This window comes from Malaclemys terrapin, chromosome 9 (assembly GCF_027887155.1).
Source record: "Malaclemys terrapin pileata isolate rMalTer1 chromosome 9, rMalTer1.hap1, whole genome shotgun sequence".
Lineage (NCBI taxonomy): Eukaryota > Metazoa > Chordata > Testudines > Emydidae > Malaclemys > Malaclemys terrapin.
In genome coordinates, this window is record NC_071513.1 from 54,391,703 (window position 1) to 54,404,001 (window position 12,299).

The following is a 12,299-nucleotide window of genomic DNA, read 5'->3' on the forward strand; positions in this document are numbered from 1 at the left end:
CCAAAATGGGAGGCGGGGGGAGCAACTGGCCTCTTGGGATCCTGCTGCAGGGTGCGTCCCTTCGATCCGGCTGTGAATTCATAGGGTAGCTGCAGGCACCTGTGTGGAATGAGAGCAAACTCTGCCTGCTCAGGCTGCCTGTGTTGTCCATCCCTTTTGCACAAGGCGCAAATCAGACCCTGGGGCTCAGTTGTCAGGTGTCCTGGTGCAATGGCCTGAGATCCCGGGGCCTAGCTGCGTCACCAGGCTTCTCTCCTCCCTCCCGTCTCCACACTGTTCCCCAGGCGCGTGGTGTGATGTGGGCTCTTGGGTGACAGCTCTGGGGAGCCTGCCTGAGTCCTGCGCGGAGCTGTGCCTGGCAAGGAGCGTCTGCTTCAGCGCTAGGAGGACCGCAGCTCTGCAGAGCTTGGCGGGAGACCCAGGCCCCGGGACAGTCCCCAGTACCTTCTCACCGAGCTGTGGCTCTGGTGCATCCCAGCATGGTCGCCGGGCCTCTCCCAGGCTGCCAGTGTGTCCTAGAAAATAACCCAAGTGAGAGATTAAACACACCCGACCCGCTTCCTCTGCGCTACCCAGCATTGGAGTCTGAGGCCGAGCTTGCTCCGCTTGGAGGGTGGGGCTGGCAGAACAGCCTTTAGTAAGCTGGCAGATTGGCTTCCCCGCCATCCTTATCGGTGGGTGAGGGTGTACTCCCAGCCCAGACAAACCAAGCTGTGAGTGCAGCTGCTAGCACCCCTGGGAGACTAGGAGCAGGTGGGTTTAACGATCCCTGTGGTCTCGCTGCTCCCTGGGGTGCTAAGAGTGCAGTTCATGCTTCTGGGACCCGGCGAAGGGGTGTGTTGTGTGTTTGTCTGCTCATGTTCTTGTGAGAGAGACTTTCTCTCCAAGGGTGTCCCAGGCAATAGCCAGATGCCACTGTCCTATGCAGACCTCTCTGTCATAGATGTGAAAGCCAGAAAGGACTGCTGTGATCATCTAGTGTGACCTCCCATATAAAACAGGCCAGAGATCATCACCCAGTGGTACCTGCTTCAAGCCCGTATCTTGTGGCTGAGCTAGAGCATATTTCCAGACAAGTTCCTCACCTTATCCTTGCTCTGTTCATCCTGAACAGAACATAAGAACGGCCATACTGGGTCAGACCAAAGGTCCATCTAGCCCAGTATCCTGTCTTCCAACAGTGGCCAATGCCAGGTGCCCCAGAGGGAATGAACAGAACAGGTAATCATCAAGTGATCTATTCCCTGTTGCCCATTCCCAGCTTTGGCAAACAGAGGCTAGGGACACTATCCCTGCCCATCCTGGCTAATAGCCATTAAGCACTAATGACTGGGTGGCAGAGAGGGAATTCTCTTGCCATCCAGTCAGGGCTGAGATTTCAGGTGACTGTCCCTTGATGAAGTGAGTTCCTTCTCACTAGTGTGTGTTCTTCCCTGGATGTGGCCAGCCCAGCTCCCGGCTGTAGAACCAGCATGGTGTGCAGGGTACGTTCTGCACTCAGCCACCCCCTTGTTTCGCTTTACAGAACTCTTCCGAAGACCTGCCTGGAAAAGATTGTGGAGAACGTGCGGAAATTCAACATCTACGGCCTCCTTGTTGTTGGAGGCTTTGAGGTGGGGTGAGGCTGCCAGCCCCTTCGATGGTCTGTTGGGCAAAGGGGGCTGGTGAATTATTTTGTATGACAGCAGGACCTCAGAGTTACGGCCCCCTTGGAATGGAGGTTGTTCGGAACTCTGAACAGTGTCTTCACCTCCTACCTGTAAGCGGCTGCCCCACACGTGGGGGTGGGGACAGGCAGCTGGGTCTAGCCCCCTGGCTGCAAGGGTGAGGAGTGAGGCACCCTGGGGCACCGTGGTGTCAGTGACTGCGCAGTGCAGTCGGTGGCCCCTTAAAACTGAGATGCTCCTCCAGAGCCCAGCGTGCCGGCAGCCGCTCGGCCTCCCGACTCCAGCAGCTCACACTCCAGTCCAGGCTCTGGTCACAAGAGCAGCAGGTCCTGCCCCAGCGCCTTCCTTGTAGCATCAGCAGCTTCTTTCCTGGGCTCAGACTGAGCTTGCAAGCTTGTCCCCCTCCCGACCAAGGGGAGGGGATGAAACCAGCATCCACAGCTTACAGGAAAGGGGTACAGATGCCAGCGCTGCTCCTGCTCTGCCGGCTCGGGCTGACAGCAGGGGCTCACTGCTGTGCCTGCGAACCTCAGCATCTTCACCTCCTAGCTGTAAATGGCTGCCCATGCGTGGGGTGAGGGTGCGAACAGGCAGCCCAGATGTGCCTACCTTTAAGGTGCAATGCAGGCACAGTACAGTATTTGCCTTTTTTGGGGGTCTCCAGTGCTACCTGATCACGTTCTTCTGGTTCCACATGGTGTCCGGTTGACCGCTCAGTCCATAACTCTGGTGTTTGGGTCTTCAAGGTTCTACTGTACTAGTATTCCAGCTGAGATCAGGGCCCCGCTGCTAGGCACTAGACATGCTGATGGTAGGAGACAGTCTCCACCTCAAAGGCTTACAGTTCTGAACAGATCAGGCAAAGGTGTTCTAGCCCCATGTTGCAGATGGAGAACTGAGGCCCGGATGGATGAAGCACCTTGGCCAAGTCACACGGGCAGTCTGTGGCAGAGCTGGGACTAGAACCCGGATCTCCTGAGTTCCAGCCTAGTGCTCTAGCCACAGGCCCATTTCTGTGATGATGTGTGTATCCCAAACTGGGAAATGTGGGTGCTCAATGTGGCCCTGGACACACTGTGCATGTGCAGGAGCTGCCTGGGTACACCCCAGCCCCACGTTGTGAGGTAGGGACCGCAGCTATCCTGCTTGGGGTCAGAAAATCACAAAAGGCTGAACCCGTTCAAGCTGGACGTAGCATGCGCTTAGCAAAATGCACCTGGTGTGAGGTGAGACACGGGCCCTGGGGTCTGCTGGGTGCTATTGGAACCTGGCCTCGAGTCAGGCACCCTCTCTTGGCAGACTCCATCAGCTCCTGCTCTAGGCCACTGCATGCAGGATGCTTCTCTCCCCTTCCGGGGGCCCACGAGCCTCCTTTCTAAACCAGCTGGTAAAGCTCTTCCCCTACGCTCTGTGCCTGGAGTCTGGGTGTGAGTCATGGCAGCAGTCACTGCTCCTGTCAGTCATAGGTAAGAATAGCACTGACGTGCTCTGCAGCTGATGGAGCCCCACAACCCCCATGTGAGGCAGGTATGTGTTATTAACCTGTTGTCCCCGTCCTGGCCCCTCCACAGAGATGTATTTGGACCCACGCGCTGGATCTGTCTGCTTTTGGGCAAGCTCCAACCACCTTCTCTGGCTCTGGCCTCTCAGGCCAAGACTCTGATGCCACTTCTAAGGAATAGGCCACTGTGGCCCAGCTGTCCTGAGCCCCCAGGACCAGTGCTGGCTTCCCAAGACAGCCCAGTCACTCAAGGACACCCTCCCTAGAGCTCCACCCCAATGGACACTCGGGTTTAAGTTTAACCCTTCAGGGACACACAACAATTGAAGCAAGTTGCATGGAGACTTTGCAGAAGAATTTCTAAACCAATCGCACTTTACTGATAGACAAAGCACAAGAGATACACAGATGTAGGCAAACAAAGAAAGCCCTGTACGCCACTCCCTCCCTCAGGGTCCTCCCAACTCTGAGCATTCCTTGGATTTTGGTCCGTGCCTTCTGGGGTCCCAGCTCCCCCCCCTCTGAGACCCCTCTCCTCTAGCTCAGTCTTCTCTTCCTGAATGTGGAGTTTCCTCTGACTCCTGAAATAAGCTCCCTTTACCTTGTTGCTCTCCAGCCATCAGGAGGTCCCTCTTCGCCCAGCAAGCATATTCCTTTTTAACAGCAACTCATAACACTCCTTGTTTTTGTTCCTTCATTTCTGCTGGAGATTTTCCACTGCTTCAACCCCACCTCCTGCAGCCATCCTGGGGAACTGGTGTCTCCTCTGCTGCAGCCATCTCTTTGTTCTAGGGTGCTTCCCCCTGAATGGAAGGTTAATGACTCTTCATTGTTCCTGTTATAGCCAGGTCTCGGTGGAATGTGACAGACCCCATTAGCAGATGGCTGATTCCATATACGCTGAGGGATAGTTATACAGAGAGTTCACAAAATCAGTTCTACACTGAGAGATTCCCCAAGCCACTGCAGCCACATTTTAGGAAGGGATGTTGAGTGATCTTCCCAAAGATCTACAGAGTTGGTGTTAGCACTGGATTAGTAGTTGGCAGGCTCAGCAGGGAAAGCCAGTGGCTGAGCTCGGCACTAGTATTATTATTATTTATTATTTATTACGGATATTGTGGATCCCCAGCCATGGCCCACGACCCCGCTGCGCTAGGTGCGGCACACACAGAACAGAGACAGTCCGTATCCCAAAGGCCTTACCCTGCGGAACGCTGAAGCAGGCAGTTGGGGAGCTCCTGTGCCTGCTGTATGCACATTGCTACTTTGGGGGGTAGATAGGAGATCTGAGTCTCTGCTAACCCCCAGCACCCTTGTGAGCATGTCAATTCACGGAGCATCAAACTGGCCTTGCCCTGGGGGTTGGTTATAGTCTCTGCTGTGTCGTTACATTTCCACTTGTGCTGCCCCCTGCAGGCGTACGAGGGGGTACTGCAGCTGGTCGAGGCACGAGGGCAGTACGAGGAGCTCTGCATCATCATGTGCGTGATCCCGGCCACCATCAGTAACAATGTGCCTGGGACGGACTTCAGCCTGGGCTGCGACACGGCCGTCAATGCTGCCATGGAGGTGAGGCAAGTCGGGGGGCGGGGGAGGAGGCATGAGCAGGAGACATGTCACTGCTGGGAGATACATTCCCATCGCAGGCCCGGATCTGCAAAGGGGCTTGGGCACCGTGACGCTGAGCTTCGCAGTGCCTAGCTTGTAGTTACCTAGATAACCCTGGGACCAGCACTGTGATCTGCAGAGCCTGAGGCTTGCAGCTAGGCTGCTGCTGCTTCCAACATCATTGGGCCAGAGAGGGAGCAAGCATGACTCTGTGGTCCAGTGCATGGGTCATCCCCCTGCAGGGTGAGTCCCAGCGTCCAGGCCCCTTGCTCCAGGGGCTCTCGCCCACCCCCTGACAAATTCCACAGTGCAGCTAGGAGCCATCAGCACAAAAACCTGCAGCCTGTTGAACAGGGAAATGTGGGGAAGGAGGCGGTGCCTTTTGGCTGCCCACCCTCCCCTGCATTTCTAGCATGGGTCACCCACACAGCCCCATCCTCCCCCTCTCCCCTCTGCACACTGCCTGGGGAGCACTCGCTCACCCCCCACATAGAGCACAGAGACCCACCCCTTGCCTCGACCCAGGCTCCTGCTGGGGCCAGCCTCGACAGCCTCCTGCACCCCAAAGCAGCCCCTTCCTCCTCCCATCGCTGTGTGGGGCCTTGTCCTCCCTCCCCGCGCTGGCTAGACGCTCTGCTCATCACCCTGCTAAGCCAGCCAGAAAGGTTCCAACACAGACAGGCCCAGGCCTGTGTCACCAGGTTACGCGCAGGGAGGGGACCCAGGGACACTTCCCCTTCCTCTGCCCGCTCAGCCTGGGCCCCGCCATGCTCCACGGGCTGCCAGACAGCGGGGTCCTCCCCAGCACAGGGCTTGGACCCCAGAGCTGCTCTGATTCCGAGCAGACACCTGCCGGTCAGTGGCAGAGTGCTGCCTGGAAGCGGGGGTCAAGGGCCCTGTCCTGCTGGAGCATGCATCCAAGTTGGGTCTAGTGTTTCAGGGGTGCTGTAAGGGTTGTGAAGGGCCAAGCTATCCTTGGCTGCCAGGCTGGAGGAGGAGAGCCTGTCTGCTCAGGATGACAGCAGACATGGCTCTGACCCACGGCTGGTTTTCCTTGCCAGCTGTCCATGACCAGGGGTGGGGATCCCATACTTGCTCCAATTCTGACGTCTGTGCTAACGAGCCCACTCTTCTCTCCTGGGCACAGAGCTGTGACCGCATTAAGCAGTCAGCCTCTGGCACCAAGCGCCGCGTCTTCATTGTGGAGACCATGGGGGGTTACTGCGGCTACCTGTCGACAGTGACCGGCATCGCCGTGGGAGCGGACGCCGCCTACGTCTACGAGGATCCTTTCACCATTCACGACCTGAAGGTGAGCTCGCTCTCTGGCTCCCGCGGAGATACGCTCTGCACAGAGCTGGGCGTGTCCTTCCCTGTGGGCGTGACATGGGCCAGACTGAGATGCGGCCACATGATATGTACAGGAACAGGAAGAGCATGCAGCAGGTGGCTTTGCTCCAGCGTTCCCTTAGTGTGTTTGGGGCAGACATAGTACATGGGGAAGACGTAGTACGTGTAATTATTTTGCAGCACCATTAATTAAAGGGAGGAGAGAGAGCGCAGGATGGTTCCTGGGAAGAGAGAGCCGTGATCTCTGCCTCACTCGCTGGACCGAGGAGATCTAAGCGTGGGGGTTGCCAGTGGGAATTCGGTGAGGACATCAGCTGTAGATGTGACGGGGAAGGGCACGGTGCTGGACATGGGGTTGGGAGGGTCTGATAGGGATCCCTGGGCCCAAGGACCATGAGGTAGCAGAGGAAAACGAATGGCTGCCTTTCATTGCCTCATCAGATCTGAATCTGAGTGCTGGATTCACAAAGGCCCCGTAGCAGAGGCTGGTGTGGTAACCTCCCATCGTGAGGATGGCATCACCTCCTGCTACAAGCATAGGCTCCCTGGGTCCCTCTGATGCAGAGGGTGAAGGGTCTCAAGAGCCTGGGCCAACAGGGTGGTGAGAAAATTATTCGCCAGAGGCCCTAGCAGTACAGCTCACCCAGGGAGGCAGTGGAATGAGCCCTGGTAACTCCCTTCCCCCAGGCAATAGCTAGGGGCCAGCCAAGGTTTGTTCATGGCTGCACTAGCGCAGGACAGAGGAGATGCCCCCCTCGGATCAGCTTCCTTTCCCTGCCTGAGAGCAAGTTGTAGCCCTTGTTTGAACCCTGCCGGAAGGAGGAGATAATGCTGATTGGATGAGGGTGTTTCTGGGTTGGGGTTGCCCCGCACCGAAGGTTTGAATGGAGGGAAGGCAAGAGTGGGGCTAAGGGCCTTTTCTGGGGCAGGAAGCCCCTGGCCAGACAGGTGCTGGGTGGTGGGATGGTGCTGAGTGCTGTACTAGCACGCCCTGTGTCTGTCTTGTAGGCCAACGTTGAGCACTTGACTGAGAAGATGAAGACTGACATTCAGAGGGGCCTGGTGCTCCGGTGAGTCAGCCCAAGGCTCTTCTCTCTGTGGCAACGCAGCTCTTCAGGCTGCACCACCACTGCGAAACTAACCCAGCTTCCACGCTCCAGCCCGCAACCAGACTGCATGGGGCACTGGCCGGCCCCCTCGGCACCCCCTGAGTGCCAGGCTGGAGAGCTGACATAGAGCTGGGCAGGGGGGGTGGCCCTGCTTAAATCCTGCTTGGGGGGAGGGTTTAGTAGTTTTAACCCTTTTCCTGATGCTGAGGAGAGTACCCCATGGGATGCACGTTTGGAGCATAGAGGGTTCAGGAGTGTGCCGGCTGAAGGACACAGCCCTGACCCTCCAGGCAGCCCGACTGCTGCCCGTTGAATGGCTACACGTGCACACAGGAATCAGGGAGGGACTCTCAAGGGAAGCCAACACGCTACGCAAGGGTGGAGAACATTGGTTTTGGTGCGGCTGCGGTTGAACCGCAAAGAGTTTAAATGAACCAGTTTGAAGACATGAGCTTGGGGCTGGGAGTCAGCCCCATCGCAGAGCAGCACCCCAAGTGCCAGGTTGTTTTTAGGGGGCTGAGACAGCTTTAGCTCTTTGAGGGCCAACAAGAAGCTCTGACCTCCGGCCTTCAGACGCTTTTATTTCCAAACCTGGCAATTCAGCTTTAACCCAAATCAGCCTAGTGAAGCCCCCAGTGGTTAGAAACATAGGCAGGAAATACTGGGACGAACCAGCGTGGGAAAAAGCATGTGAATGGGGGAGAGGAAACGGGACCGCAGGAGCAAGGGGTGAGACCTGCGGGTGGTAGGGGTCAGCAAGTGAGACATGGCTGTGCCGTGCGGTATGGCTAGTGCGGGGACGGTCTCTCCCGGCCTGGCTGAGACCACCCCTGGGGAGCTACCACTATCTAGCACAGCTGAGCAGTGACTGTTTCACCAGCTCTGGTGCCTGGCAGGTGGAAGCCTGGGGAGAAGTCCCTCAGGGGGCTGTCAAAGAACAGGATGAATTAGATGTAGCCTCCAGGAGGGAAAGTTCCCTAGCAGGACGATTTCTTTGGCTAGGCCGAGGTGGCAGGCCCATCCCATGAGATGTTTGAAGCAAGGCTCCACAAAGAGCTGGCTAACACACAGCCGGGGCAATCCTGAACTGGTAGGGCGAGGGAGAGCTAGATCTCGCTGTGCTCTTCCATCTCTAATGCCTAGGGCTTTGGCCCTGAGCCAGGGCTTGGCACGCAGGGCAGGGGGAGTTTCCTGCACTGGGCTGTTGACCTGCCAAGCTTTGGTAACTGCGGAATGTTTCAGAGACAGCCCGGCCGGGGGTGGCGGTGACCAGGTCGTGCTGGGATTTGGGATCATAGATTATTGTTCTAAGCACTGTGCAGCTCCCCGCTTTGCCCATGGTGCAGCAAGCTGTGGGTAGGATCCTCTGCCCCCCACCATGGCCTGCTGAATCTCGGGAGGCAGCCCCGCTAATGCGCTCTCCTTTGCCTTCCCCCAAGCAATGAGAAGTGCCATGAACATTACACCACTGAGTTCCTCTACAACCTCTACTCGTCCGAGGGCAGAGGGATCTTCGACTGCAGGATCAACGTCCTGGGACACCTCCAGCAGGTAGGCGGCAGCCACCCCGGCTGGGCTGGGAACCCTCTGGGCAGGCGGCTAGGGCCAGAGATGGGCTCCCGTTCAGCTCAGGAGGACAGGCTGTGGCATAGTCACCTCTAGGCCCTGCCACCACTTTGCTTTCCCTGTCTTCCTGCGCTCACGGAAGTGCGGAGGCCTCCACTCACCGTGCTTAGCCGGTCTGAGTGTTGCTCTGCAGGCCGCACCCCTCCGAAAGCACAGCACATGCTGTGCTGCAGCTGCCTGGGCTGTATGCTCTGTGTACGGCCCAGAGGCGGGTGGCCATTTCCAGGGCACCCACTTCCCGCGTTACACAATGATGAGTAGATGCCACCCCCCACCCCCCCACCTAGAGCCTCCCCCCGCAGCTGTGCGACAAGCTCCCTTTGTTCCTGGCTTAATTCCGTGCCCCGTGGGGCCACCCGTTTCCGTTTTCAGGGCGGAGCTCCGACCCCCTTTGACCGTAACTATGGCACCAAGCTGGGGGTGAAGGCCATGCTGTGGATGTCGGAGAAGCTGCAGGAGGCTTATCGCAAGGGTAGGTCGAGTGTCGCGGCAAGGGGAGGCCTTGTCTGGCACGGGGAACGTGGGCGAGGATGCAGTGCTTGCCCTGGGCTCAGAGAATGCTCTGCCTGCCAAGGCATTGACACTGAGCCCCTGGGGTCCATCGGGCAGGCTTCACTCCACCACCACCCAGCCCCCGGGCGAGTGTCCAGCGGCTGAGCCAGGCTGGTAACTGTGGCCCCACCAGCCCTGGTGATCCACAGGACACACTCAGCATGGGAAAGTGTCCATGCAATTTCCCAACCTGCCCCATCCGTGGCCTGCAGAGATAGCCTATAGAGGTGAAAGGGGAGCAGAGGCCCCACAGCTCAGTCAGTCCTGGCCTGGAGTGGCTCGTTACGAGGTAGCCCCAGCTGATGGTGCAGCAAGCTGGCCCCTGCATTCCGGAAGCCCCTTGCTGAGGCTGGGGTGTGTTGCTGGTTAGTCAGCGCTCTGCAGGGGAGGTGGGGGACCCTGCGTGGCTATGTCCATGTTGCTGCTAACGCCCCACCTGTGGTCCCACAGGGCGCGTCTTCGCAAACTCGGCAGACTCAGCCTGCGTGATCGGGCTCAGGAAGAAGACGGTGGCCTTCAGCCCCGTGTCGGAGCTCAAGAAAGTCACCGATTTTGAGTGAGTACCGGGCTGGGAGCGAGGGGGGTTCCCTTCTCCCAGTGCGCCAGCCTGCTTGGGAGCCGGAGCCACTGCCAGCCAAGCCAGCAGCGATGCGCCTGTCACGCGCTGGCGGCAGGGACCGGAGTTGGCCTGACGCAGTCATGGGCCAGGACGGCAGTGTTCCCAGCGTCTCGGACAGAACTGGCTGGGCGACGCCCCAGCTCAAGAGCAGAACTCATTTTCCCTTTCAGCCTGGTTTGATCTCCCCTGTCTGACTCCCTCAGAAAACCTGCTTTCCACCCGCTGGGCTCCTGGTGCATTTCAAAGTCTGGGGTTACTGGGGTTTCCAAGACAGGGCCAGTTTCCCTTTGCAAAGCCATCTGTTCCGCTGCGGGGAAAGCACATCTCGCGGGCTGGAAACACTGGATGGGGGGGATTTGTCCATCTGCCGGGAGCACGAGTCTCTGGGCTAGACCCTTCACTGCTGCAAGCCAGCTCGGTGCAGGGCTGATCTCTGTCCCTCTCCCCCACAGGCACAGGCTGCCGCAGGAACAGTGGTGGCTCAATCTGCGCCTGATGCTGAAGATGTTGGCCAACTACCAGATCAGCCTGACTGAGTACATCTCTGGCAAGATGGAGCACGTCACCCGGCGCACCCTCAGCATCGAGAAGGGGTTCTAGCACTGCCCCCCTAGCTGCAGGGACGCTGTAGTGCCCCATCCCCCGTGTCTCTATTGCCTTTCCACACAGTGTTAGCTGAACCCCAGTCCCCGGTGCCAGGACGGGGGCTACCAGGTGCTTGTGCTGGCACGCTGGCTAGCGTGACTCCCAGGATCTCCTGCCTTCTGGGGATTTCAACCAGCCTCCGAGATTAGTTAACACTCCTGTCTCCCACCCGGCCTGCAGAGCGGGTCTGTGATCTGCCTCTCCCCTGCTGGGTCTGGGCAACAGGGTCCCAGGCCTACTGATGGTTCAGTGATCAGTGGTTTGGGTGCCTGGCTAGAGCCACCTTACAGGAGCCTGATTCTCAGCAAGCTCTGTGGACAGACCCTCAAAGGTACTGAGGTGCCTAACTCCCATTGGTTTCAGAGGGACGTAGGTGTCTAAAGACCCTTCAGGGTCTGGACCCAAGCCAGGCCCCTGTAAGGCTTTCCCGGTGGGCTCGTCCCGTTTGAAGAGATTGGCCCAGGAGGCTGGTGTCTGGGGGAGGAGCGTGCTCACATCCAGTCCGCACAGGGCAGATCCTTTAGCCCACACTCGGATTTTGTTCCCGTTACTTAATGTCTTCAGTGTCTGATGAATTCTTCATGGTTCACTCACATGGCCAAAGGTGTTAGTGTCACCCGCAATGAACTGGAAGGGACCATGGATGAGCGTCAGGTCTCCGCAGACGCTTCCCAGTGGCTTTCTCTCGCCATTGCGTAGGCACCCAATAAAGCCCCTTCTGTTCTTCCCAACCTGGCAGACGTGTGTCACCTGCATGTTCCCGCTCGCCTCCTCTGTTGGGACACTTGCTAAATTTCATTTCTTCCTGGCAGCGGGAGTCTTCTCTGGGCGCTGGGCGCCAGCCCAGCCCAGCTCTGTGCTGAGCAGTCAGCACCCAGAAGACGTTGTTTCGCACGAGTGCTTGGCTTCTGTTGCTCTTCAGCGCAGGCTCCTAGCACGGCCGAGGCGCTCAGCGCCCTTCCCGGCCCTTGCCGATGTTCCTCGTGAGCCACCATGCCCAATGCACGCTGTGGGGTAGTCACCGTGGCTGTAGCTGTGTCCTGGTGTTCTCTGTGCAGTCCGTGTCTTGTGCTGTCTGTGGCGCTGCTTGTGTCTCCTAGCGATAAAACCTGCTGAACCTGAACCTGTGTCTGGAAAGCGGTGCTTGCGCCCCTGCCTGTGTAGCCGAGCACCAGCGTGGCTCTTCTTCATGGGGGCTTGGACCAAGGGAGAGCACGGCTCCCAGCTCTCCGTGTTGGCGGAGTCCCGTGGTGCTGAAGTGGAGAGAGAAGGGCTGTAGATCATAGAGAGGGTGAGCTAATTTGGAAAACAGGCCCCTCTCCCCCACTGTCACTGGTTCACTGCCCCTGTGCTGTGGTGTTCTTATCCGTCCAGACGCTGAAACCCCACCCAACGAGGCCTCAGCACGGAGTCTAGCTCGCTGGGAAGCAGGGCAGCGATGCAGCATGAAATCCTAGGCGAGGCCGTGGTTTGGCTAAGCTTCAGCCGCACGCGCAGCATGTAGACGGCATCTCTGCAGCCTGCCGTGGGCCTTTGCTGAGCGCTAGGTGTCTGCTCTGAGCACTCGGTGCAGCTGTCCAGGAATAATGGGCAAGGCCCCATACCACAGAGTACCCTTC

General features: G+C 58.2%; 1 protein-coding gene across 2 annotated transcripts in view; it reads left to right on the top strand.

The window, feature by feature from the left end:
* The window catches only part of PFKL (phosphofructokinase, liver type), a 45,898-nt gene extending 34,095 nt beyond the window's left edge, over positions 1-11,803 (top strand). For both annotated transcript variants that reach the window (XM_054038991.1, XM_054038990.1), the window contains exons 15-22: positions 1,526-1,613; positions 4,588-4,740; positions 5,927-6,091; positions 7,138-7,199; positions 8,678-8,789; positions 9,237-9,336; positions 9,867-9,972; positions 10,488-11,803. In XM_054038991.1, the coding sequence (XP_053894966.1) occupies positions 1,526-1,613; positions 4,588-4,740; positions 5,927-6,091; positions 7,138-7,199; positions 8,678-8,789; positions 9,237-9,336; positions 9,867-9,972; positions 10,488-10,635 (934 nt within the window). In that variant the 3' untranslated portion in view covers positions 10,636-11,803. The remainder of the gene's footprint in view (positions 1-1,525; positions 1,614-4,587; positions 4,741-5,926; positions 6,092-7,137; positions 7,200-8,677; positions 8,790-9,236; positions 9,337-9,866; positions 9,973-10,487) is intronic.
* The last annotated feature ends 496 nt before the right edge of the window (positions 11,804-12,299 follow it).